This window comes from Neopsephotus bourkii, unplaced genomic scaffold (assembly GCF_033783945.1).
Source record: "Neopsephotus bourkii isolate Nb327-2 ecotype Australia unplaced genomic scaffold, CSIRO-AGI_Nbou_v1 NB_53, whole genome shotgun sequence".
NCBI lineage: Eukaryota > Metazoa > Chordata > Aves > Psittaciformes > Psittacidae > Neopsephotus > Neopsephotus bourkii.
The window spans coordinates 15,694,486-15,717,896 of record NW_026900570.1 but is presented as its reverse complement, the minus strand read 5'-3'; the positions used below and the strand labels follow the sequence as shown (position 1 = coordinate 15,717,896).

General features: G+C 36.4%; 1 protein-coding gene across 1 annotated transcript in view; it reads left to right on the top strand.

Annotated features, from left to right (window-relative positions):
• The window catches only part of SLC39A12 (solute carrier family 39 member 12), a 45,106-nt gene that overhangs the window by 4,222 nt on the left and 17,473 nt on the right, over positions 1–23,411 (top strand). Inside the window, exons 2-9 of the mRNA XM_061351987.1 lie at positions 844–985; positions 5,981–6,158; positions 7,274–7,626; positions 11,280–11,561; positions 14,013–14,220; positions 15,359–15,561; positions 19,935–20,106; positions 22,730–22,902. Of these exons, the coding sequence (XP_061207971.1) occupies positions 7,357–7,626; positions 11,280–11,561; positions 14,013–14,220; positions 15,359–15,561; positions 19,935–20,106; positions 22,730–22,902 (1,308 nt within the window). The 5' untranslated portion in view covers positions 844–985; positions 5,981–6,158; positions 7,274–7,356. The remainder of the gene's footprint in view (positions 1–843; positions 986–5,980; positions 6,159–7,273; positions 7,627–11,279; positions 11,562–14,012; positions 14,221–15,358; positions 15,562–19,934; positions 20,107–22,729; positions 22,903–23,411) is intronic.

The window sequence follows — 23,411 nt, the reverse complement described above, 5'->3', positions numbered from 1 at the left end:
TACTGTGAGGGCAGTGAGGCACTGGAACGGATTGCCCAAGAAGTTGTGAATGCTCCATCCCTGGTGGTGTTCAAGGCCAGGTTGGACAAAGCCTTGGGTGGCATCGTTTAGTGGGAGGTGTCCCTGCCCATGGCAGAGGGGTTGGAACTAGATGATCTTAAAGTCATTTTGAACCCTAACTATTCTATGATTCTATAGAAAGAATTCTGTAGCCAACACTGAGCAGAATGAACAGTGTGTCCTCTTGATGATAAAATAGGAATTGTTCCTAAATTGGGTAGAACAATGCTGTGTTAACTCAAAATGTATTTGCAAAGTTGATTTTGTATTTGCTGTATGTATGCACTCGTGAATATGGGTATTTAGGTTATCTATGGTTATATACAGATAAACAACTTTAAAATCTTCCTTGAAGTATGAGCATTTCTTATGATAAAAAACTCCCTTCTCACTTCTGTTGTTACCAAACCTTCAGACAGTGGGTATAATACTGGGTTACATGGGGGAGATATTAGTTGCTCAGTAGTTTTAATAAAGGTGGAAACTAGGTTCATTGTAATGTGAAGAAGTTTGTATTTGGTTAATTTATTTGTTTCTTATCAATACTGTTTTTTTCAGGGTCCTTGAATTCTTGGGTTTTCCTTTTTTCTTTTCATCTTTATTTTTTCAGTAACTGTTACTTGAAGCTTATCTAGTCACTCAACTATTCTGTAAGCTATTCTTAGTGGTGGTGCCACCTACAAACTTCCTGAATTTAAACAAAGGAGGAAAAGAAGCTCTCTTCCCTTCCCTTACCCTGGCTTTTATTCATGACCCAGAAACTTATTTTTCCTTTGTTTCTAGTTAGTCTAGAAGGCCTTGAGGAACATCAGTCTTCTCTCGTGCAACAGTTACCATGGTGTTTGCTTGCAATGACTCCTCCCCGTTGTGAGAATTTCTTTAGAGCAACTGAACACTGAGTCATAGTTTGAAAATCAAAAGTCATGTGAGTAAACACTTCTTAATTTCTATAATAGTAAAAATTATATATAAAATATTGTATGAAGTAGGAAAAGTTACATAAAGGGTCTTTTGAATGTTTTTTCAGCATAAGATGACTATCCAACAAGAAAGGAACATTCCAGTATGCTGGGGTTAGAAGTTAGTGGCTGAAGCAGGAATGTAAGATACAAAAGTTTCCTATAAGGTAAATAGCATAACTGCTGAAAGGTTAGTTTTCAATTTTAAAACCTTAATTTTTCTGCCTTTAAAATATTACTTGGTGTTCTATGCTATAATACCACATAATATTTTATTTGGGATATTTAAATTTATAGTTTTACTTATTTAGTTGGACTGTAAATGCTTTGTACAGGATGAAACATTGTTAGTAAAATCAGCTTGTGGGGTTTTTGCCCTGTGTCTTTTGAAAACTCAAAGAAGCAGGACCAAACAAATAGACATAATAGAGTCTGATTATGCTCCAGGGCATAACCAAACAACAGGAGTGTTGTTTAATGTCTAGATACCTTCACCAAAGCTTAAGTTCCTAGGAATGAACACAAGAGCATTTTTTCCCCATATGTTTTTTAACTTCAAAATGAGCAGCATCATATACTTCCTTCTGAAGCTCCCTCATTTTCTTGTCCAAGATACTTACATCTCCTACTCTGTGTTCTAATTATAATTAAAGTTACCTTTGAATAGTATTGATGGCTTTTGGGGTTTTGGTTTGGGGTTTTTTTTTTCTGTTGTTGTTGAAACACAGCCAGATAGTCAGCAATGGTGAGGTTGTGTAAGAAAGAAGTCTGTAGTAAGGTGGGGGCAACTAATAAGGTTTTAGATCACACTTTCCATACCAATGAACACTTCCTTTCTGTTAACCCATATAAGCTGTTTTTAATGTAACTAGATTTCCAGCTAATAGGTGAATTTTGAGATCTTACACTAATACAAGGCTTGTTCCAGAGACATTGTCCTGGGTTAAGCAGTAGCAGTCAGTTTTCTCCTTCTTAGTAGCTGGTGCAGTGCTGTGCTTCTGACTTTCAGCCTGGGAACAGTGCTGATAACACCGATGTTTTCAGTTGCTGCTCCGTAATGCTTACTCTGACCAAGGACTTTCTGAGTCTCATGCTCTGCCAGGGAGGAGGGGAAGCCAGGAGGAAGCAGAGACAGGACACCTGACCCAAACTAGTCAAAGAGGTATTCCATACCACAGCACGTCATGCCCAGTATATAAAATGTGGCCAGTTACCCAGAAGGGCTAGATCACTGCTCGTGTCGGACTGGGTATCAGTCAGCGGGTGGTGAGGTGTTGTATTCTCTTCCCTTGTTATTTCCCTTATCATTATTATCATTGGTGGTAGCAGTAGTGGTTTGTGTTATACCTTAGCTACTGGACTGACCTTCTCTGAACCCATGGGAGTTACATTCTTTTGATTCTTTTCCACATCCCTCCAGAAGTGGGGAGAGGGGGAGGAAGGTGAGGAGAGTGAGCAAGCGGTGGTTCTGGGTTGCTGGCTGGGCAGCACCCAGACACATATTGCTGGCTGGGCACCACGACAGACACATATTAATATATGTAACTTTGCTAATATATTTAACTCAGATAATTTCAATAGCATTCATTTGTTTTAATTCATTGGCAATCTTAATATATGTGATATTCTTAGGATTGACATGTGAGGCCAATGAAGCTGAATAGACTGTGGCAATTTTAAGGCATTGGCATTTTTTATTGCAGCAGTCTGGCATTAATTCATTGACAGGCATGCTTTATATATTGAAAGTCTATACAAATTACATGTAAAATGTAGCCTTTTCATGTGTCAATATGCTGCCTACAGCTGTAATTATAGCAATGTGCACATATCACATTAATAACATGGAGGAAATCTACAGTACCACAAGATTCTTTTCTATTTGCCATGATTGCTGTGATTGATAAAAGGGCAAAGAACACAATTACGTAGTCTATCAAAACAAGTTATACAGTATCTAAAGAATAAGAGTTATGTAGCTGTGTTTCTCAGTAATCTGTGAAGTTCAGCAGGGGTCTTGCTAAAATGATGCCTGCATCCTCTCCCATTCTGCTGTATAAGTACAATTAAGGCATTTGTCAGGTTGGTGGAACTCACAGAAATGTCCTTGTCATCTCAAAGTGAGTTCTCTAAAGAGTTTTCCTATTCCTGTGTAGTCCATTCACCGATCTGTTGAAAAACAGTTAATTGCAAAGTGTGGTTATTCGTGGCATTTGTGAATGTGCAACTTGCTTTTGTTCTTGCAGCAGGTGTGTAGGTGGGAGAAACAAGCTGCTATAAATCTTACTGGTTCACTTAAAATTAAAAGCAAATAAGTAAAAATCCTATAATTAAAGAGGGCTTGCTGCATGTGCTTGTCATGTTCTGTGTCTGGTTATGCCAGTTGGAAATTGCCTTCACTCCTGTTCACTAGCATGCAAGTTAGGATAATACTATGTGAGCTTTCTAAGCCATAAAATCTTTCATTTGTGTGTGGAGCATATTTGATATGTGGTTGTATGAGATCATGAATCCAATCATGAAATGAAAATAAAAATTTTTGAGAAGTTCCCATTTTTATCACTCTTCCTTTTATCATGTTTCTTGTGTTACATACTTTCCTGAGATGTGTACCTACGCCTGTCAGCAATCATTCACTCTTTTGCAAGTATACCTCCATGATAACTGATAAAATGATTGAAAATGACCAATTATCTCTGTAAATTCTTGAGCTCAGATCCGTTTTTGATCATGCTAAGGCCCTTAACTAAGTGTAGAATGGAATAAAAATAAGGTTTAATTTGCTTATTTAATCAGGAAGTTCATCATGCCTCTGGTTTTGCAATATGCAGTCTGTTGTCATATTAGAATGGTGAGCTACTTCCATTGGAGTTACCCCAGTTTCTTCAGTTTCTCTGAGGGCTCTTTCTTCCATGCATTTTATCATTCTATTGTAAGTTGAGGGTCACTGGCTTACAAGTATTATGCATGGACTTTTTCCCCCCTTTATAAAAATCACTGAAAGACATGCAATTAAATTTGAATCAAAATAGCAGGGACTTACGAGAGAACGTTACATACCACATGAGAGAACAATAATAGTGATATTCAGGAGGTTTTAACCTGTACTAGTGATTTCTTTCTGTCTATCTTAGTGAGCTCCTAATAGTCGTCTAACTGCACAGCTTTGTTATTACCTCTGCTGTTTTATCTGTTGGCACATCAGGATAGGTAGGTAATAGGGGAAAAATGCTAATACTAATGAAGGGTTTGAGAAAAGGACATAGCAATTGATGCTAGTAATTGCTTCGAAAGCAACAATCCAAATGCTGTGTAGACAGAAAAATTCTTTGACAGTGATACAAAAGCACGGGTAGTGCTCTCAAGTCAGGGGTAAAAGCAGAGGTTGGGGCTTGAGTCACCACCAGTGGTTTTGCAACCACCGAGAAACTCGTTTACAAGCTAGGGGAGGTTTGCAACACTTGAAAAGGGAAGTGAATTCTCCTTTGAAATCAGCCATAGTACCCTGTACCAGTAATTATCATTTTAATACACTGGACTCTTCCCCCTTTTTTTTTACCATCACTCTGTTATATAAATGTAAATGTAAGATATAGCCAGTATTAGGTAAATCTTCTCTCAGCATCTTTCAGCAGTTATAACTTATCGAATGTGTTTTTAAATGTTAGCTTCTCTCAATAAATTGAAACAATTCACCCTGTTTTTGTACACTTTAATTGGATAGAATGAGTTCTTAGTTTCAATCTGTAACTATATACAAAACAACAAGTTATACATAGATAAACCTATTCTATGTTTGGTTAGAGATTAAGCAATCCCTGGAATTAAACGCTGGATGCTCATTATTTGAGGAATTATTTTTATTAGTGGAACAAGTCTGGACATAGTTAGCTTTGCTTCACAGAGCAAATTATATAAAAGCTAGTGGAGATGCATATTATCATGTGTTTCTGCTTTTCAGTCATTTATATAAAAATAAATACCGGAGATGAAAATTTCTGTTATTCTTTTTTGCATGAAATTGCATATTTGGCAAAACTTGATAGATATCTTTTGTAACTTATTAAGTAAAACAAAAAATACTTTGCTACAAATATGAGGGGGTTTTTGTACTTGAGTATCTATTAGTAAGACTGATTTTTAAAATGTCCAGTTCTCAGCCTTACTAAAACAAGGCTGTTCCCTTTAAGATCACCACCTTGTAAGAAATATTACTGGCATATTAGAACCCAGAATTTTTTGTCAATCTAGCTTTAAAGGGAATTACACCGTTTCTATTGCCACAGGCTTGCTGCTCCACTGTTGAGCCAACTGAGATACTAATTCTTCATTTACTGCACTGAAGGTTTAGAAAGTGGGAAGAGGGCTATGACTGGCATACCTGTTGCTGTGGAAAACTGTCAGATGTGACAGTTTTAACCAGTTGCCTGTGCAATACTCTTGCAATGGCATGGTGCCGTAAATGTTGACTTTGTAACGGCATCCCTCTGGAAAATCTGAGTGGGTGGAAGAAATTTTTTTCACTGCAGTCTGAGCTATCCCAGCTTTTTTAATGGTTGCAAATGTGGCGCAGAATAAACAGGGATGAAAGCCTGCTCTCTATGGACAGTGCTTCACAAAGGAAAGTACCATTTTTCTATGGAGGTGCTTGAAACAGTTTCTATTTCTCTTCTGTTCTCCTATTTGCAAAAACAATTAATGTTTTGATGGGAAAAAAAAGGTCAGGTTTGTCACAGAATTGATCAGCTAATGTAGTAACGTAGAAAACAGAGTGCTTTCATGTATTACCCATCACAATGAAATACATTCTTCAGTAGATTTTGTACATCTTGCACCGTTAAAATAGACTGTTTACATAAAACGATAACTACTAAAATATGTGAAATTCATTCAATAACATGATGCTTAGAACTTGCCAAGAACATGTTCTAATTCCCATCCACCTCCATTGCTACCTTAAGAGCAGCTCTCTCCATAGCAACTGAAAACTTTTCAAGGCAGCAATAAACTAATCCTCTCCAGCTTCCAGAGCACCATCAAAGAATTTTAAAAACATTGGACTTCCAGCAGCTAAAATACTTCTAAGGATTCAGAAGGCCACAAAGCTAGATACACAAGCATTCTTTTTCCCTTCAGAAGGTAAGAAAATAACGTTTAGAAAAAAGTGCTTCCTCGTAACAAAGATGATTGTTCCTAATCTCTAACAGTGAAATATATCTAAATACCAAAAGATTTCCTAGCTTCTGAAAACATACTAATCTTTATCTGAGTGAATGCCAACTTGAATTTAGCAGTTCTTTTTTTCATTTTCAACACTTGGTTAGCAGAGTTGTCTTTAAAATAAGACACACATATCATATTGTAGTTAAAAGAATCTGAGCTTACATGTAGCTGTTTAACATGTGCATTATCATCTGAAAATGTAGGTCACTGCCAGCATCTGCCCATGAATAAAATCAAAACTTCTTTGTGGAAAACAGAAGTGAAACTCTTTTATGTCTCTTGCTCTTTGATATTGAGATAAATTATTGCTAAAGCAGAGGTGATGGTGTATTAGGAAAGATAGTGACAAGATAGATTTACAGTACAAAATGTCATTTACATCTAGAATTAACAAGTTAAACTTGCTCCTGCTGTGTTTGTCTTGTTTATTTACCAAGTTCTGTGAGTGAAATTATGACCTCAGTTTTGTATCTCTTTCATCTGACCATAAAATATCACTAATTTTTACATACACCCTGCTCATTCCTGTTTTGTGTTGTGTAGTTAGAGTTTTGTAACATTGGTAAAGTGTATTGAAAATAAAACCTGGTCTATATAATTTTCGTGTAACTGCACACTCATGTCAGAATTAGACTAGTAATCTTTATTTAAAGCTATTTTTGCTACTAAAACACTGTTTCATAATGGAAAGAAAGTGAAAGCTATGGTATTTTCCTGTTCTTGCTGTAGAGGTTTGTTAGTGCATGCAGTAGCGTAGCACTGAAATGGAAACCATACACTTTACTTTTAAGACGAGAGAAGGGCACTTTGAGTCAACATCTTGTTGGTAATTCTACAGAAGTTTTAAGGCCATGTTTGTCTTAGTTTCCTGCTGTTCTGGGCTGTAAAGCCCTTACAGGCTCCCTGTTGTTCAAAAACAGCTTGTCACTGCAAATCAGCTTAGCCGACCAATTAATAAATCCTTGCAAACATATTGCGTTCACACTAATTAAAGGGTTGGTTTGGGTTTTTTTTTTCCCTTTACCATTCAGATTCCTCAGGATTCAAGTTTGAGCTGTGAAGTGCAAACAACAATCCAACATTCAGTGCAGATCACGCATTGCAGGAAAAGGAGATGTGTTTTCTGACCAAGCATCCAGCTCTTAGGATGGTATGTTCCGCTTTCATATTCAGCGTGCTCATTGCTGAAGGACAGCTTGGGGAAGAGCATGGGCAGAATGGCAGCTATGCTCCCAGCCGAGGCTATCTGATGGAAGTTTTACGCGTTCTTTCAGCTGACAACACTGAGCTCCACATGAACCGTTCACAAGAACTGGTCAAAATATTACTGGAGAGAACTGAGTGCCCACAGCGGATTTATGGCATGCAAGAGGATTGTAATCTGGTTAGTGCTTCAATTCATGAGGGATATATTTACAGGATCGTCAGTGAGTTTGGAAATTATTTATTAGAGTGATACTCTTCTGAATATAAAACCTAAACTTGCAAAGGGCTTGTTGTTGCAGCAGGAAGTTACCCCTGCTTTAATCATTTCATTCTGCATTATTATTTACTTTTTGAGCTTATGAAGAAGTATTCCAAACATGACAGGCATTCCTTTAAAATGTTGTGTTTCAGATGCATAACACTAATAATTTTCCTTTAAAAGTTAGCAAGTGTTTATTTTCCAGTAAAGATCTTTCTCCTATCTAAATATGAAAGCTCGAATCTGGGACACAGACAATTTCCACTGTGGAAATACATATGTAAAAACTGGTGACCAGTTCTGCCACCTTTTTTTTTTTTTTTACTGTATTTTAGATCATAAAAAATAAAACCCAGACTGGGTTGTCTCAGATTTGTGGGCCGTCTCACTGAAATAGTGGGGAGGGTTTTGGTAAGCAGTCCAGGTCAAGGAAAATCAAAGGCAAAACAAGGAATCTACAAATCCAAACTGAAACTGCAAAAAGTCCTGGGTACAGCTTCACAGAGGTTTGGTTGTCTAGTTGAGTTTAGAATGTTTTCAGAGCTGATTCCCCATTTGACAAAGAAAGGAACAAGTCTAGTAAGATCATAGGTCCTGGTAGGATGGAGACAGTGGTGATTGAGCAGCTTAGCTAAAGGGACTACAAAGGGCTTGATCGGTCTTGGCTTTGATTAATGATACTCTAGCTCTGACACTGTTCAGTGACTTAATAGCAGAGTGTCTGTTTCTATCAGAATTATGAGGATGGTCAAAAGGGTGAATGATTTCACAATATACTATTCATGGCAATCTGCCAAGCCAATGTAATGGAGAACTTTTCCTCCCTTGAGTAGAAATCCCGCTTATCGTATTAATTCCAATGTGAATTTCATATGTAAATAAGGCAAGTGTCTGTTGTTCCCTAAATGGGTAATTTTTCATGAAGGAGATAATGCAGTTTTTCTTTTTGCACATTCAGGCAACGGATGTTTACCAGATACGGACCCAGATCAAAAGCTGATAATGTCATGGGTATAGAGTCTTCCCAAACTTCACAAAGCAGGGGTCTAGGCCTTCTTGTTCTCCTTCTCAGTTTCACTTCTCTTGATTGTTGTATTTTTTTCCTGTATTTGTGGAGAGCATGCACTCTGCATCCTTGGATGGAAATGAAACTATCTTACTTTGGCCAGGACTTCCACTCTGTATAGGCTTCATCTTGGAAATTTCCTAGAGGAAGAATTTGAGGTTTTTCACCATTTTCAGTACTTCTCAGTGTCGGCTGTGTTAGTAGGACTGCTCCTATTCTGCACTGACAGTGCCTCAAGATCACGATTCTCTACAGAAAATCCACGAGAGATGGTATCTTCACTCACACACAGCCCACATACCACCATGATGAAATCTTCCAAGATGATTTGGTAAACCAAGATAGCAAAAACTTTGCAAGAAGCACTATCCTTCAAGATTATAAACATTTAAAAAAGAATGCCACACCCTTGCTTGGCATTTTCTTTCACATATTTGTTGGAAACTACTAATTGATTTCAGACACAACTTTCCCTTGTAAATCCAGGATTCTGGTCATAGTACATGACTGTTTTGAAATTTATTTTTGTTAATGATATCTCCAATGGGTATTTAAAAGCAGTGAAGTTTAACACTCTTTTAGACCAGTTTTTGGTTGTAGTTATATATAGGCCCCAAGACTGTTTGGACGGGAGCTGGAAGCTATTGAAAAGCATTTGAGTCTTTTTTTTTTTTATCTCCTAAGAACACAATTCATGTATTTCTTGCAGTGGTAAGATATTGTTTTCTAACTTGTCTTCTAACTGAGAGAAACTGAGGTTCATTGCCCAGCAAATAAGTATTTCTAAAGCAAGGCCATGCAGATGGTTATGGCTGTAAAATATTAGTAAAAGCAAAATAACCAGTGATGAAGCAATCTGTATTCTTGATATCTCCCCAAGGTTTGTCCTCTAAGGGCTGCCAATATACTATGCAGTAGCTGCATCTTTTGCAATGAACCTGCTTTCTTCCAATTCCTTTGCAGTCATTTTCCATGCAAGAGCAAACAACAGCCTCAGAGATTACAATTCATCTTTATTGGGTTTTCCAATGTTATAGATGTCTTTGAAAATCTTCCACTACATGTGGTATGTTTATTATTACTGAGTTTTTCAAAAGACTAGTTGACTAACTTGAGGGCTTTGGGGACAGAAAACAGGATAGCTATATTCCTCCTAGGCCAAATGCTAATGCTCGGAGACATGCATTAGGAAAAGAATTACAGATATTGTTTAGATTGAGTATTTGTGAGAGTTTTTGTTAGAATTGTTTGTATTGAAAAGTAGCAGTTCCCTCAATTCCTTCAGGGAACATTGGTTTCTGAACAAGACAATGCATTTGATTCTACTCAGGTTCTGTATAGGAAAATGAACTAGCATACAAAGTGAGACACACCAACCAACACATCATGCTTCCAGGCACAAACAATTTATTCTGACAAACTAGATTCTGTCTGGATTCATGAATTTATTAAAGTACAGCTTTGACCATCCCATGGTACCATCATGAGTTGTACTTTGTTCTCTGAAATGTACAATCTGGCTGTTCTACAATAATAGTTGAGATTAGCTTGCACGCCTATAACATGCTGGGAAAGGAGCCAGTTGGAATAAACCAGCTACACAATGAATGAAAATATTTACAGGATCTCTTCAAGAAAGATTCTTTATTCTGGGATTCAGCATCTTCTTCCTATAGCATGACATAGAGCTCTATTAGTCTTCTGGTCTAATTTTAAAGACTAACTTCTTTAAGTTAGCTTGAGCTGGCAAAAGTTTCTGGAAAGTGTCTGTATCAAGAAAAATTGCAAGGTTTATATACATATTTAATAATATATGTATTTAAAAAATCTGTGCTCAAACAGAAAGCCTGCACAACCTAAGAATGTTTTCAGCCCCTCTTGAAACGCATCCGGAGAACTAAATGGTGTTGAGACTTTGTGCAGGCTCTCTGCACAGGACCAAATTTTTCCAGTTAACAGAATTCATTGAGAAAAAATAAAAAAATAGCTGTATAATTGCAGGGTCAACTAAGTTTCTTAACAGTGCATTGAATATAATATAACTTCTGTTTACACACTGTAAATTATCTATAGCCCAGATACGGTCGTTGTCTTACAAATGTGTATAGAATGCACAATTGAAAATTTTAATAGCCCTTGTGCTTATCTAATACATTTATAACCAGAAATATAAGCTGTTGAAGTCAGTTGAAGGCTTTTAGTTTGCTGCAATGATTGATCAGTTAATCCTGGTTTGTAATAAATCTGAAATCCCTTTGATATGTGACATTTCGTTAAGACACAAGGGGATCTAGAAAAAAAACACCATGTGATCTTGCCGCTGTAGAACTGCAATTAGTTACCTGCACCCTCCTCCTGGCATTCCATCAGCCTGCTGCTGTGTAGTCTTAGGTTCAGTTCCTTAAGTATGAGTTGAATTCTCCTGTTTTTCTCTCTCACTGTATTGGCAGATGACTGGCAATGTGTTGCTTGAGTTGAATTTCCATTTATTTTTATTTTTTCGCAGTGCCTTGAACCAGATGCTTTATTACTAATAGCTGGTGGAAATTTAGAAGACTATCTCAGTGAAGAAGTATTTGAGAGAATTTCTCTTATTCTTCTCTACTACATTCTTCATCGTAGAGATGCATGCTCTTCAGAACTCAGCTTGAATAATAAGGATTATAAGTTTTACCTACAGAGTATGCTCAATTTAAGACATGATGAAGACTGTTATTATTTTTCACGGAATGAAACTGAAGATATTTTGGCTGCAGTAAGGCAACATTTTAAAACTTCTGAAACCCAGGTAAAGAAAACATAAAAATACCTTCATCTTATTTATTACCGATGAACTAGCCTTTAAGCTAGTTCAGGCATTGTGTCAGTGTTATGGTCCTTCAGAAAACTCGTAAATAACAGTAGGAGAGCATAGGTTGAACATCAGTCTTTTGTTGCGCATGCTGTTTAATACTATCTTTCTCCTTGACTTCCTTCTGACATGTGCACTTCCAGAGTTTGTTGAGACATGGTTGAGGAGATAGTGTATATGAGGAACCATTCCCAAAAGGCAATTTAGATACAGTTACCCTGCTTAAGGCAGATGGAAAAGAGCATAGCTGTGTAGATGCAAGACCTGTACTTGGCTTCAAAGGCAGAAAATACTTTCTCACCTCTTGTATTTATTAGTATAAATATACTAGCTTGTATTCAAATGGTATACAGAAAAGCTCCAAAACTGATCTGGCTTGATGAATCATTTTGCAGTGATTAAATCCTTGCCAACCCCTGCACTTCCATATGCATCCAAAGCAGGATGGAATAAGGAATCTGTGCAAAGATATTATGGCTTCCCACAGCTGGGATGCATACATTTGTGACTAATTATCCATGAGCAGGAATATGCCTTGTATGGCGACTGATACAGATAAGCTTAAATTCAAACTTTTTTTCTTTTTTTTTTTCAAATGCATATTGGATATATCCAGCAAAAAAACCCCATCCTTTTTAAGTCAGGCAACATGAAGCGATTTTTCTCACCATTGTTTAGTATTCCTTAGCTCAAGTAGGGTCTATAAAATAATAGGATAGTATTGTAAAATTCACTATCTAAAGAGAAACTCTTTTCCTTGTAACGGGCAATAAAATTAATTTTTGCCAGATCAGATAACTCCTAAAGTACAGGTTGACCTCCTCTGAGAAACCCTTGAGACCTGTTTGTAATATAGAGTTAAATTTGGTTTATTGCAAGGTTTGAATTTGCCCTTTCCTTTTTTATATAATTAGATTATAATTTACACCATACTCTAGTAAAGTTTCCTACAGAGAAGAAGATGGCTAAGGGTCCTGGCTGTGCAGCAGAATATTGAGGGCCTCCAATTCCTCTCTCTGTGTTCTTTGTGTAACCATTTCCTATCATAAATTATTCATGGACCAGTACTTTTGGTTCTGAGTCTTGGTGAACGTGCTGATTTCCAAGAACTCCAATGGTATCTGGGCAACTGTAATGAGACATCGGTGGGTATTTGGCATGTCAAGATAGAATAACAATCCATAAAGTGATTTACTGTGTGGGCTGTTTATGCTGGCGATATAATCAGTTATCAAGTCTGTTCAGTAACCGAGACTCTACTGCTCAGACATGAAGCAAGAGGGGGTTTTATGAAAGGTACTCAAAACATTATAGCCTAATGCTTTGAATCACAATGTTTGAGTTATGGTAAGGGGCCAATGATGCAGGGTAGTAAAAGCATTTTTAGTGGCTCTTTATATGTTTTAATTTCACAGAAAGTATCTTCTCTGTCATAGCACCTAATATATTATTTGAAATGAGAGATGAAATTTAGGTTGTGGAAATTTAAATATGTAATGGATGGTCAAGAAAAGAAATGCCACCCTCCTCTCTGCAGTGTTTAAGGCATATACATAGAGAGATGAGTATGTGTAAAATGTACTGGCTTACCTGGTTAACTTTTCAATTTAGATAATATGGGTTTGAAACAAATAAATAATGTTTGCCAAGTTAAGGTTTTGTGGTGGGGGATTTTTTTTTTTTTAGTTTGGTTGGTTGCTGGTTTTTTTTTCTTTCTCAAACCCCAACTGTTTGTGATGAAAATAAACAAGGTGGGCATAAATGGAAGAAAGCAGGGATGAGTTTCCAGACAACTGAGAGGGCTGTACGCTGCTTTCTCACTTCAGACCTGCACATGTCCATGCACAAGTGTACGCAAGTGTCTGCTGCTCCTCCTTGGTCACTTAGCTGGGAAGTCATCCTTTATCTGGAGAACTGTATCTTTCCAGATAGCTGCCACATAGCAAATTATCGATTCCATTTAATAGATAGGGAACTAAAAACATTGGGAGAATTCTTGATATAAATAGTTAAAGTCTGTGTTTGAGCCAATTTATTGTATCTTAACAAAAATTCCTCCCTTTTCTGCTGCTTTCTCAAAGCAGATCTAGATGCAATTGAAGAGGAACGGAGGAATAAAAGAAACAGCATGAAAACAGCAAAAATAACCTGGAGGAAGGACTATACTTCTTCCTCATATACTGAGTAAAATTCCAGGATTTTATGTTTATGTCTGTTCTCCTGAAAATGTCCTGTTTCTCATTTGCTGGCAATTACAGTTTTAATTTTGGAGTTTTTTCTACTCTGGCTGTCTGTGAAAGCATTCTCTCCATTTTCTCCTCCTGTCACTCTGATTATTTGAATGGACGTCACCAGGGCTCTCTTCATGCAGTTTTCTCCTTATTTCAGTGTGTTGATGTGAGTACTCTGGAGAAAAATGCTGATATAATGGACAAAGATGGTGCTGATGAAAACACTCTTCCACGCCTTGCTGCTTTAATCATTACTCTGGCTCTCCAAGGAGTCTGTATGGGGAAAGCAAGTTTGCCATCCCCAGAGTTCTTTATAAAATATATTTTCAGTTCTCTAAACAGTACCACTGAACTCCAAGTGACAGGTAAGCTATTTATTCCTTGCCTTTTGCAACACACATTTGATGTAAACCATCTTTAAATGCCTAAAGGACCTTTTACACTCAGATTTAAATGCTATTTCATTTTAAAGATGTTAAGTATTCTGCTCTAAATTTAAAAACAAGGTTGGATAAAGAACTTCTAATTTTATAAATCTCTGAGAGGTATAAAACTAATTGTTACTGAGATAATTGTGTACCATCACAACAATTTATTACTTAATTGCTCAGCACAGTCTGAACTACCCAAGAGAGCTCTGAGAGTGGCAATCTAGGTGTGAGAGCAGAGTTCACTGAGCCCCATTTACATTTCTTCTTTATTCAGATCTTTATGCATTGCAAGACTCGTTTAGGCATAGATAGGATAATTCATGTACAGTAGCCAGGTTGGACACCTCAGTCGCGCACACCTCAATGTACTGGTATCCCCAGGAGAGATGAAATAGGTGCAGACCACTATTTTGTGACTATAAGCTCTCTGATATCTGCTTCCTGTACCTGAAAACATCTTTCTGGTTTGTGTTTCCCTACTCACTTTCTGACCCTAGTACCCAGTGAGTCTGGAATATGCAAGTTTATTTTCTTCAGGAGCTCTATTGCTAGATGTTATCAGAAATGTTACTTAACCATGAATAGAAGCATAGGAGAGTTCCAAGTGCTCAAAAATAATAATAACTAAAAAATAAATAAATAAATAGAAAGCACAGGTGTTCTGTAGAAGATTCAGCATGTTTAGGACTTTAACGAGCTAAACCATCAACCCAGGGTCCTATTACAGATTTAAAGGTTTCTTGTAAGACATCTACTTTTCCTTTTTTTTGTGGTAACTGCTAATAGCAACACTTTGCAAGCTTTTCAAAGCACTTTTAAAAAGCTACATTAAGTAGGATTTAAAACAACTTTAAAAAATTGGGCTGAGTATATAGGTGTCTTGAACTTCTAGCGGTGCAAAGCAGTAATCACATATGGTACCAAACTGAGGAGGTAAAAAACTGTTAAAATGAAGAGTTGAATTAATGTTAAAACCAATGAAATTTTAACAATTACTTGTGATTTTAACTTTTTATCTTTTTAAATGTATTTTTTCCCATGGTAACATATCTGTTTTCTGATGAATTACTAGAACTGGAGCAACTACTAAATGTGCTTGCAGCCAAAAAGACCTGCACTATAAATGGACAATTTCACAGTCACAAAAGAAGACGTTATAGTACAGCAATCAGAGATATTGGAGTAAGAAATATTCCAGTCAAAGGAAATCATACAAAAGGAGAGTATCTGAAAGGTTATTCTGAAGATCGTGAAAGGAACACAGATTGGGACCAGGTCAATTTATTTTTATGTTATTACAGTATTGGTCACAGAATTTCGGTGATAAGAGTTCAAATTGGTTTGGAAACACTACGTTATTTCTGACCTAAATTTTACTAGTTTCAAAAAGTCACGTTGATAAAGATGAAAAATATATTTTTTATACATTTATATTTGTTTAAATATTAATTGGGTTAAGAACTTCATGGATGTTGAATGTGTGATTAAAGTAGCTGGGAAGGTCTAATGGAATGGTTAGTGTTAGGTTTCGACACAGAGGACTAGTACCATGGCTTCAATGTTTCCACACGTTTGTCAGATATATTTTGCTCTTATGTCAGAGTCTAGGGCCCCTTGTGCTCTTGTAGAAAGAAGGGTGGTTTTGTGCTGAGAAAAAGTAAATTAAGCTTTCTGAATAAGTTGTTTCTAAAAGGCTTCTGTAAACTGAAGATTGGGCATTTCCAAAAACTTTTAACAGACATGGAGTCCAGAAGCTCCTTGAGAAAGTATAGAGTCTGTAAGACAGAAATTTAGCTACTACCCAGTATCCTCTTTGAGGGCTTTGAAGGACAGCATCTCATTGCAGGTGATTTTATTCTTATCCTAAATATTTGGAAATAAACAAATATTGCTTATAACAGTGATTAAGATCGCATCCATTAGACTGGAAATAACTCCTCTGACAACAACAACAAAAAAAGATATTTCAAAGTATATACTTTGTATATAGTTTGATGTATACATTTGAAATGTGTACTTCAAACAATGCGTTTCTCTTTGTTTCCAGTTCTTTACAATTTAAGTTAACTTTAAGTCACTGTTTCTTCTCAATTCAGGAGAATAAGCAATGTGCAATTTACTTTTGCTCTGTGGTTGTTTTATGATGTGGAACTAAGACAAACAGTGTCTGGGTAAATGCCATTCTGATAGATATTTATCTGTGTAATTTTATTACATTTGGAGCACATACTCTGTCAATATGTTTATTTCTTTCCAGCTGGCAACAAAAGAAAATCATGCTAATCAGCATGATCAGGCATTTAGTGGGGTCTCAAAATAATTTTAAATAAAGTTCATTTTAAATGTGTTTCATATTAATCTTAGGTTATGAAGGATGGTAATCAGCAGTGATGTTATCTGTTCAAGAAATAAAATTGTCCTCCAGCAATAGAATAATTTATAAAACACAGTTTTTGATTTCTTGAACTTCTGAGACTGTCTGTAATAACTCCCCTGCATGCTTGTCTTTTTTTAAATCTGAGGCTTGGGAGTCAAACTGAGAGGCAAATATTCTGTATAGATGAAAAAATCACAAAGAAACAACTGGAGAGAAAATAATTTCTCTTCTGTATTAATTCCTACTTTCTTTGTTCCGTTTCATTCTGATTCCTTCAAGCTATGTCTGTTTTGACGTATCATTCCATCAGAAAGCTTTGCATTTCACTGTTGTGTTGCTAATTTTGCCTCCTGCTTTCTGCACTTCTCTATGACAGCCATGATTCTCCATTAGTAACAAATGCTGCTACATATGAGGCTTTGACTTGCTTATGGCTTGTGTTTGCTAACTACCTGAAGATCTGAAATTAGATTTTCATATTGGAATTATGCTTGAAATATTATCACTGAAAAAGCCACTTTCTTTTTAAATCATCATTGTCATTACTGATTTAAAAAATGCATGTAAAACAAGTAACAGATGAATAAGAGCAAGAATATTAAGTTCCATTTTATTATGTAACAAGATCTATGTATTCATATGTTATACCTCATTAATGAAACATCAGCTTCTGGAACCAAAATCATAGATACATGCAACCAGCTTTTCATATGAAAGTATGCAAATTTAATTCACTTTTTTTCTTTAGGATCATCCTCCAGGTCTATACGCATAGTTGGAGACTGAGTACTCTGCCACTCTTTGTTAAAAAGCTTACGAGAGTAAGGCTTGCAACTGAAAAAGATGCAGGTCCTCATTCCTCAAGTCTTTAAGAAACATTTTACAAAATTAGGTTTATTATTTTTTTTTTCTGTGCAGTTGGACAGTTTATTTTCTAGATGAGATCTTGTTTTTTATTTAAAATTTTTGATAATAAAATCACATTAAAATTCCAGTTCATAGTAATCCTGGACCTCATCTTTACCCTATTTATCAACACTAGGCCCAAAAAAAGTAGATTAAATTCCACAGGGTCATGTCCAGTTGAATTCTGAATGTCTACAAAGCGGGAGATTCCACAGTCTTTCTGGGGAAAACTGTAACACTGCTTTATTACTCTTGTTTTTATTACTATTGTTATTACAAAGTGGAATTTTCCCTGTTGCAACTAATAGCTATTGCAGCTGATCTTTTTGCTGTACACCTCAGAAAAGACTCTGGCTCTATTTTCGTTATAACCCCATTAGATAGTTGAAGACTTAAGATATTCCACAACCCTTCTCCAAACTGAATAAACCCAGATCCTTCAGCCTCTTCCCTGCACATTATGTGCTGCAGTTCCCTAACCATCCTGGTGGCCTTCCATTGGACCTTCCCCAGTTTGCCAATGTCTTTTTTATACAGCTAGTTATTGAAGTGGATATAGTCCAGATCTGGACTTATTATGTCCTAAGGGGAGGGCAATAATCTTTTTCCACTGCCTGTTGGCTACACTCTTGACAATGCAGTCCAGTATGCAGTTAGCCTCCACTGCCACAAGGGCACACTGGTGACTCATGTTCAATTGTCTATTAGGACCTCAAGTGCTTTTCTGTAAAGCTACTTTCCAGTTTTTCACAGCCTTTATTGGTGCATGGGGTTATTCTGTTGAAAGCACAATAAATTTGCTGATCTTCATGAAGGTCTTGTCAGCCCATTTCTTTGGCTTGTCAAGATCCCTCTAACTAGCAGCCATGCCCATCAGCATATTGACTACGTGTCCCAGTTGGATTTCTTCTGTGAATGTGATATGGTAGACTCTGTTCCATGACTCAGATCATTGGTGAAGGCATTAAATAATATCAGTTCCTGTATAGTGAGAGATGCTGCTCTTAACCAGCCATGAGCTAGACGTCCAACTTGAGACCACTTGTTGGTGTTCCCTGCCTCTAGGCAACCACTGCACATGGAACAGGCAAACAGGTCTTTTCCAGTATGGTAGCCCCTGAATTGTCTTCATTATTTCATTTTCCGTGGAGGCAGAAAAGAATAGACTCAGGTGGTGAGATCACCTGTACCCTGAAGACTTCAGCGTGGCATTCACAATATATGTATCAGCGCTTAATTCATTTGGTTGCTTTGTGAGCTACAAGGCATATTTTACTTCAATAATGGATGAACAAAGGCAGGAAGGTGTTGGGGCTTAATTGGGTTATTTAAAAGTAATTATAATTACAACTCTTTCATTTAAAAATAGTAATTTTCTTTTGAAAGAAACCTAAGCTTCAGTGATTAGAAAAAGAATATTTAGGAACCCCTTGATTCTCAGATGGATACTAATTCAATTGAATCACAACTGATCAGATGAGATTAAGAAGTAACAATTATTCCTTTAAATAAAATAGCATATTTGATCTGGACTTCTTTTTAAAAGCTCATATTGAAATTGCCACTAGAAATGTTCTAATGCTAACTGTGTACGTTTTTTACAAGAAGTTTCATCCTGGAGACTTTTCATGAATGTTTTTCAAAATATAGATGTTCCTAAAAAGTTGTGTTTTTTTTTTTTTTTGGCAAAGAGACCTTTCTAACAAGAACAAAAAGTAATTTAAATTCTTGAGTACCTCTAATAATAGAATTATTAAGTAATATTTAGACCCAATTTAGACTACGTAACATCTAATTTGCTGACCTTAAAGCAAGATGCTATTGTTAAAAGAATTTTAAAAAGCACCTTAATTCCATATCTCACTAAGCATGCATCACAAGGCAAAATTCCAGACAGTATCTTCTATTAATTATTGCTTCCATAATATTATTGCTGTTATTGCAGTCATACATTAAAAGCTAAGACTATGATTTGTGTTAACATTAATAGGCCTTTGTTAGCACATTTGAAATAAAGTTTTTAGAGATATTGTTGTGTCAGATCCTCATGATATTAACAGGCTTCAATAGAAAATTTACTACTTCATCCCAAAGATTCTGATCTTTCTGGAATATAGTAGTATCAAGTTTTAATTGGAAAACCAAAAAATAATTAGAAGTATCTGAAGTAATTAAACTAATATAATCAGAAATGGGTATACAGAATATATATATACAGACATACATATATATGTATAAAACAGTGTTATTTAGCATATATTTCTAGACTATCTAAAACTGTTATTATAAGATTCCATATTTAACCTCAGCATCAGATGCAGGTATATGTAACATATTCAATAACTGTATATACTTTTCTGCATAGGTGTGTTTCTCTGCCAATGAACTGGTGAAGATTTTTTTAAGAAACAGTTCTTCCTCCATTTCTAAGGACCACTTCAAGCAAATCAGTCCAGCTATCATTCAGCAACTATTAAGTTGTTCATGTCAGCTTCCTGACTCCAAGAAGACAAAGCTTCCACCAACAACTCTGGAAAGTGAGTTTTGTTCTTACCAGTAAACTACTGTGAAAATTCAGATAAAAGGATGCGGGGACTTAAGTTCTGGAGGCATTTCATTCATTAATAAACTTAAGCCAAAGTATGATGAGATCTATTCACTCTATAATTTGTGAACTCTGTAATTTCATAGCATACATGTCCGATAATAGTACTATATTGAGAAGTGAGAGGATCCAACGGTCTCAGTTTTATATTGGACAGCATTCTATTTCAATGGCTTTATTTTCTTCATTTCTTAGAGGACTGCTTGAGGTGAGCCATGACAGGTCTGTATCAGTGGATTGCTGTGCAGTACTGACCTGTTTTGTGAAATCTGCACCAGACTTACAGTGGGATCATTGCATTGCTCTTACATATAGTTTTAAGGTCATGTCAGCTGGCATTTTATACCATGATGTGGCAAATGCTTGATATAGATAAGTTCTGTGTGCATGTTGCTATTTTTCTATGTTGTGATATTTTACAGCAGTTAAACTTTGGGGGTACTACTGTAGGGAGAAAAACAACCAGAAAGCCAGTCACATGGGCTTGTGTGACAGATTTGGAACAAGAGCTAAGTTACAGTATAATCAGATTGTTTCCAGTTGCTGTTGTAGTCCTCACATGCTACTGCTTCAGGGATTTCTGCCTCATCTGTTCTGATTCAACTTCTCCTGTAACCAATCTCTAGTCCACACTGCCAAGAATCAATATGAATTTGATCTGACCTAAGGGCTTGTTAATGTGCTTCCTAGTTTTGTTTTTACTTTGAATCAGCCATATCTGAAAAGTGGTTACAAACCTAGATGTGCTGGTGTATTACGGGGGGCATTAATTTCTGGTGGGTGACTGGGGAGCTGGGATTGAACAAAAAGGAATGGGCATCTAACCATAATCACCTGCATCTAGAAGAGTACTTTCAGGCTACAAATCAGTGCCTCCAGTACCTTTATCCTAATATGTACATGACCCATTCTAGATAACTAGATATTTTAGGAGCTAGTAAGTTTCCCCCACATCCTGCTGGCCTAAGAGCCTGATGAACAGCACTTTCCATTTCTAAATTCTACCTGTACTTTAAGCTACATATGTTAAGCAGCTCATCAGAATGAGCTGAGCTATCATTCCATGGTGTACAGAACATTTCAACTATGAGTATAAATAAAAAAAAAAGATAAGGGCACGGAAGAACAATTCTGGATATCCCAAGTATTGTTAGAGAAAGAAATATGCAGAATAAGAAGAATCATTATGACTCCGCAGAAGGCAGCAGTCCTTTTTATGTTACATTTCTTCTCATTACCTGAACACCTTGTACTCTTTACCACTTTTATCTTTTCTATGCTACACAGATATGCCCATTTTTTTCAGATGAGGAATCAAAGGACAAAGAAAGGAAATAACTTATTTAGATCATATACAAGGTCCACAGCAAATTCACAGTTGAGTGAGATTCTCCCAAGTCTAAGGCCATCAAACCATTGATGACATTTTATTGATCTCATAAAGGTGAGAGATATGTGTAGATGAGAAAAGCTGAACTATACAAGCACAGAATGGAATTAATAAAAGCCCTTTTTGTAGCCCTTTGCCTGTGTGTTTTTAGCAAAGGAGGGTTTCTATGACCACAGGAACACTTCTGCTGGCTTTAGAGAGACAAAGAACTTCCTGTTTGACCTGTGTGTGACCTAGTGAACTGAGCATAGGCTCATTAATTTTATTCTCAGTTCTATCTTACTGGCGGACTGTGCTGTTTTAGGTGAGTCACGAAGACCTGACCTTTCATAAATATCTACTATACTCTTGTATTTGGATGTGCAGTCTGTGAAATTTACTGCCTGATTTTATGAGGTGTTGAGCACTTGCAGTACTACTAAAGTGTGAAACATTAAGTGACGCTTTTCAATATTTTGGCATTAGTTCCTTTATGTCTGTTTCTCATCAGTGTTTTACCTCCATCATAAGACTTCCATACAGATTAAACAGGATTCATGTCATGCAAAAGGTTGGAAATGTGAGCAGTGTGCAACTCTGAAGAGTTATAACTACCAAAAGTCCCGGTAATGTGGGAAAATTAGGTCCTGATGTAGTAACTAAAGGAGTGTACATCCACAACACATATGTAAACATAATTTTAACAAAAATGTTTATGTTTAGAACCTAAATTAGATGCCTACTTTCCTCTGAGGTTTTAGGCCTTGGTTTGCTTACTGAGTATGATTTGGGTAAGAAAGTGGTGTTGACGGTAAAGATACACAGGTATGGCATATGAGGACAGAATAACAAGCAATAAATCTGCTAAAGGAGGAAACAAATGCAGACCAGCATTCACTGTGCTGCTCTGAGTGTCTGTAATCTGCACAGTCTATTTAGCTCTTTGAGGTCTGAAATTTGGAAGCATTAGACTGTATTGCCTGTAAAGCATGAAAAAAAAATAGTGTTTTGTAAGCTTCCAGTTCTGTAATCTCTATCACAAATGTCTAGAAAAATCTGTGTGCTTGTACAGAGATGACAAAACACAGCCTCAAAAACAAATACAAAACCAAATACTCAGACACAAATAGAAATACTGAGTGATTAAAAGGTGTCCTTGTTTTGTTTCATTTGTTTTTTCCTACAGAATATGGTTACAGCACTCTTGCTGTTTTACTTATTACTATTGGATCTATGTTTGGTACAACCCTCATTTTATTTAACTCCTGCCAAGAAATCTATACACTCATTTTACAGCTGTTTGTCGGTTTGGCTGTTGGGACTCTTTCTGGAGATGCATTGCTACACCTTATTCCTCAGGTAGGTAACACACACTTCTGTGTTTTTAAAATGTTGACATATACATGCACACACACAACGCACACACAGAGAAAAGTTTAGTTTAAACCTAGCTAATATTCATCTGCTTAAAAATAAAGCTTTCCATGAAATCTGTGAACCAGCTACCCAGCCTTTCAAATACATTTGCGCTTTGTAGTTCAGAGGCAGATTCCCAGTAGCAAGAAGCAGAAACCAATAAGCAATGAATTCAGAGAAAGCCAAGTTCCTATTTTCACAAAAAATTTCCAGAAACCCCACAAGTCCTGTGCAAGTTATGTTTCAAGATATGTTAAACTCTTTTATGAGGCAGATTCTGCAATGCACCTTAGGAGAAATGGTTCGAAGATTGCATGAGGCATTCACAGTCCCCTCTACATATTGCTCCAGAGAACCAGGGCTATTAGCCTAATTAATCTTGCTGCCTAGAACTGTAATAAAATCAGTTCTATGATATTTTCCTAAATTAATTAAATAAATTTTAAGGATAG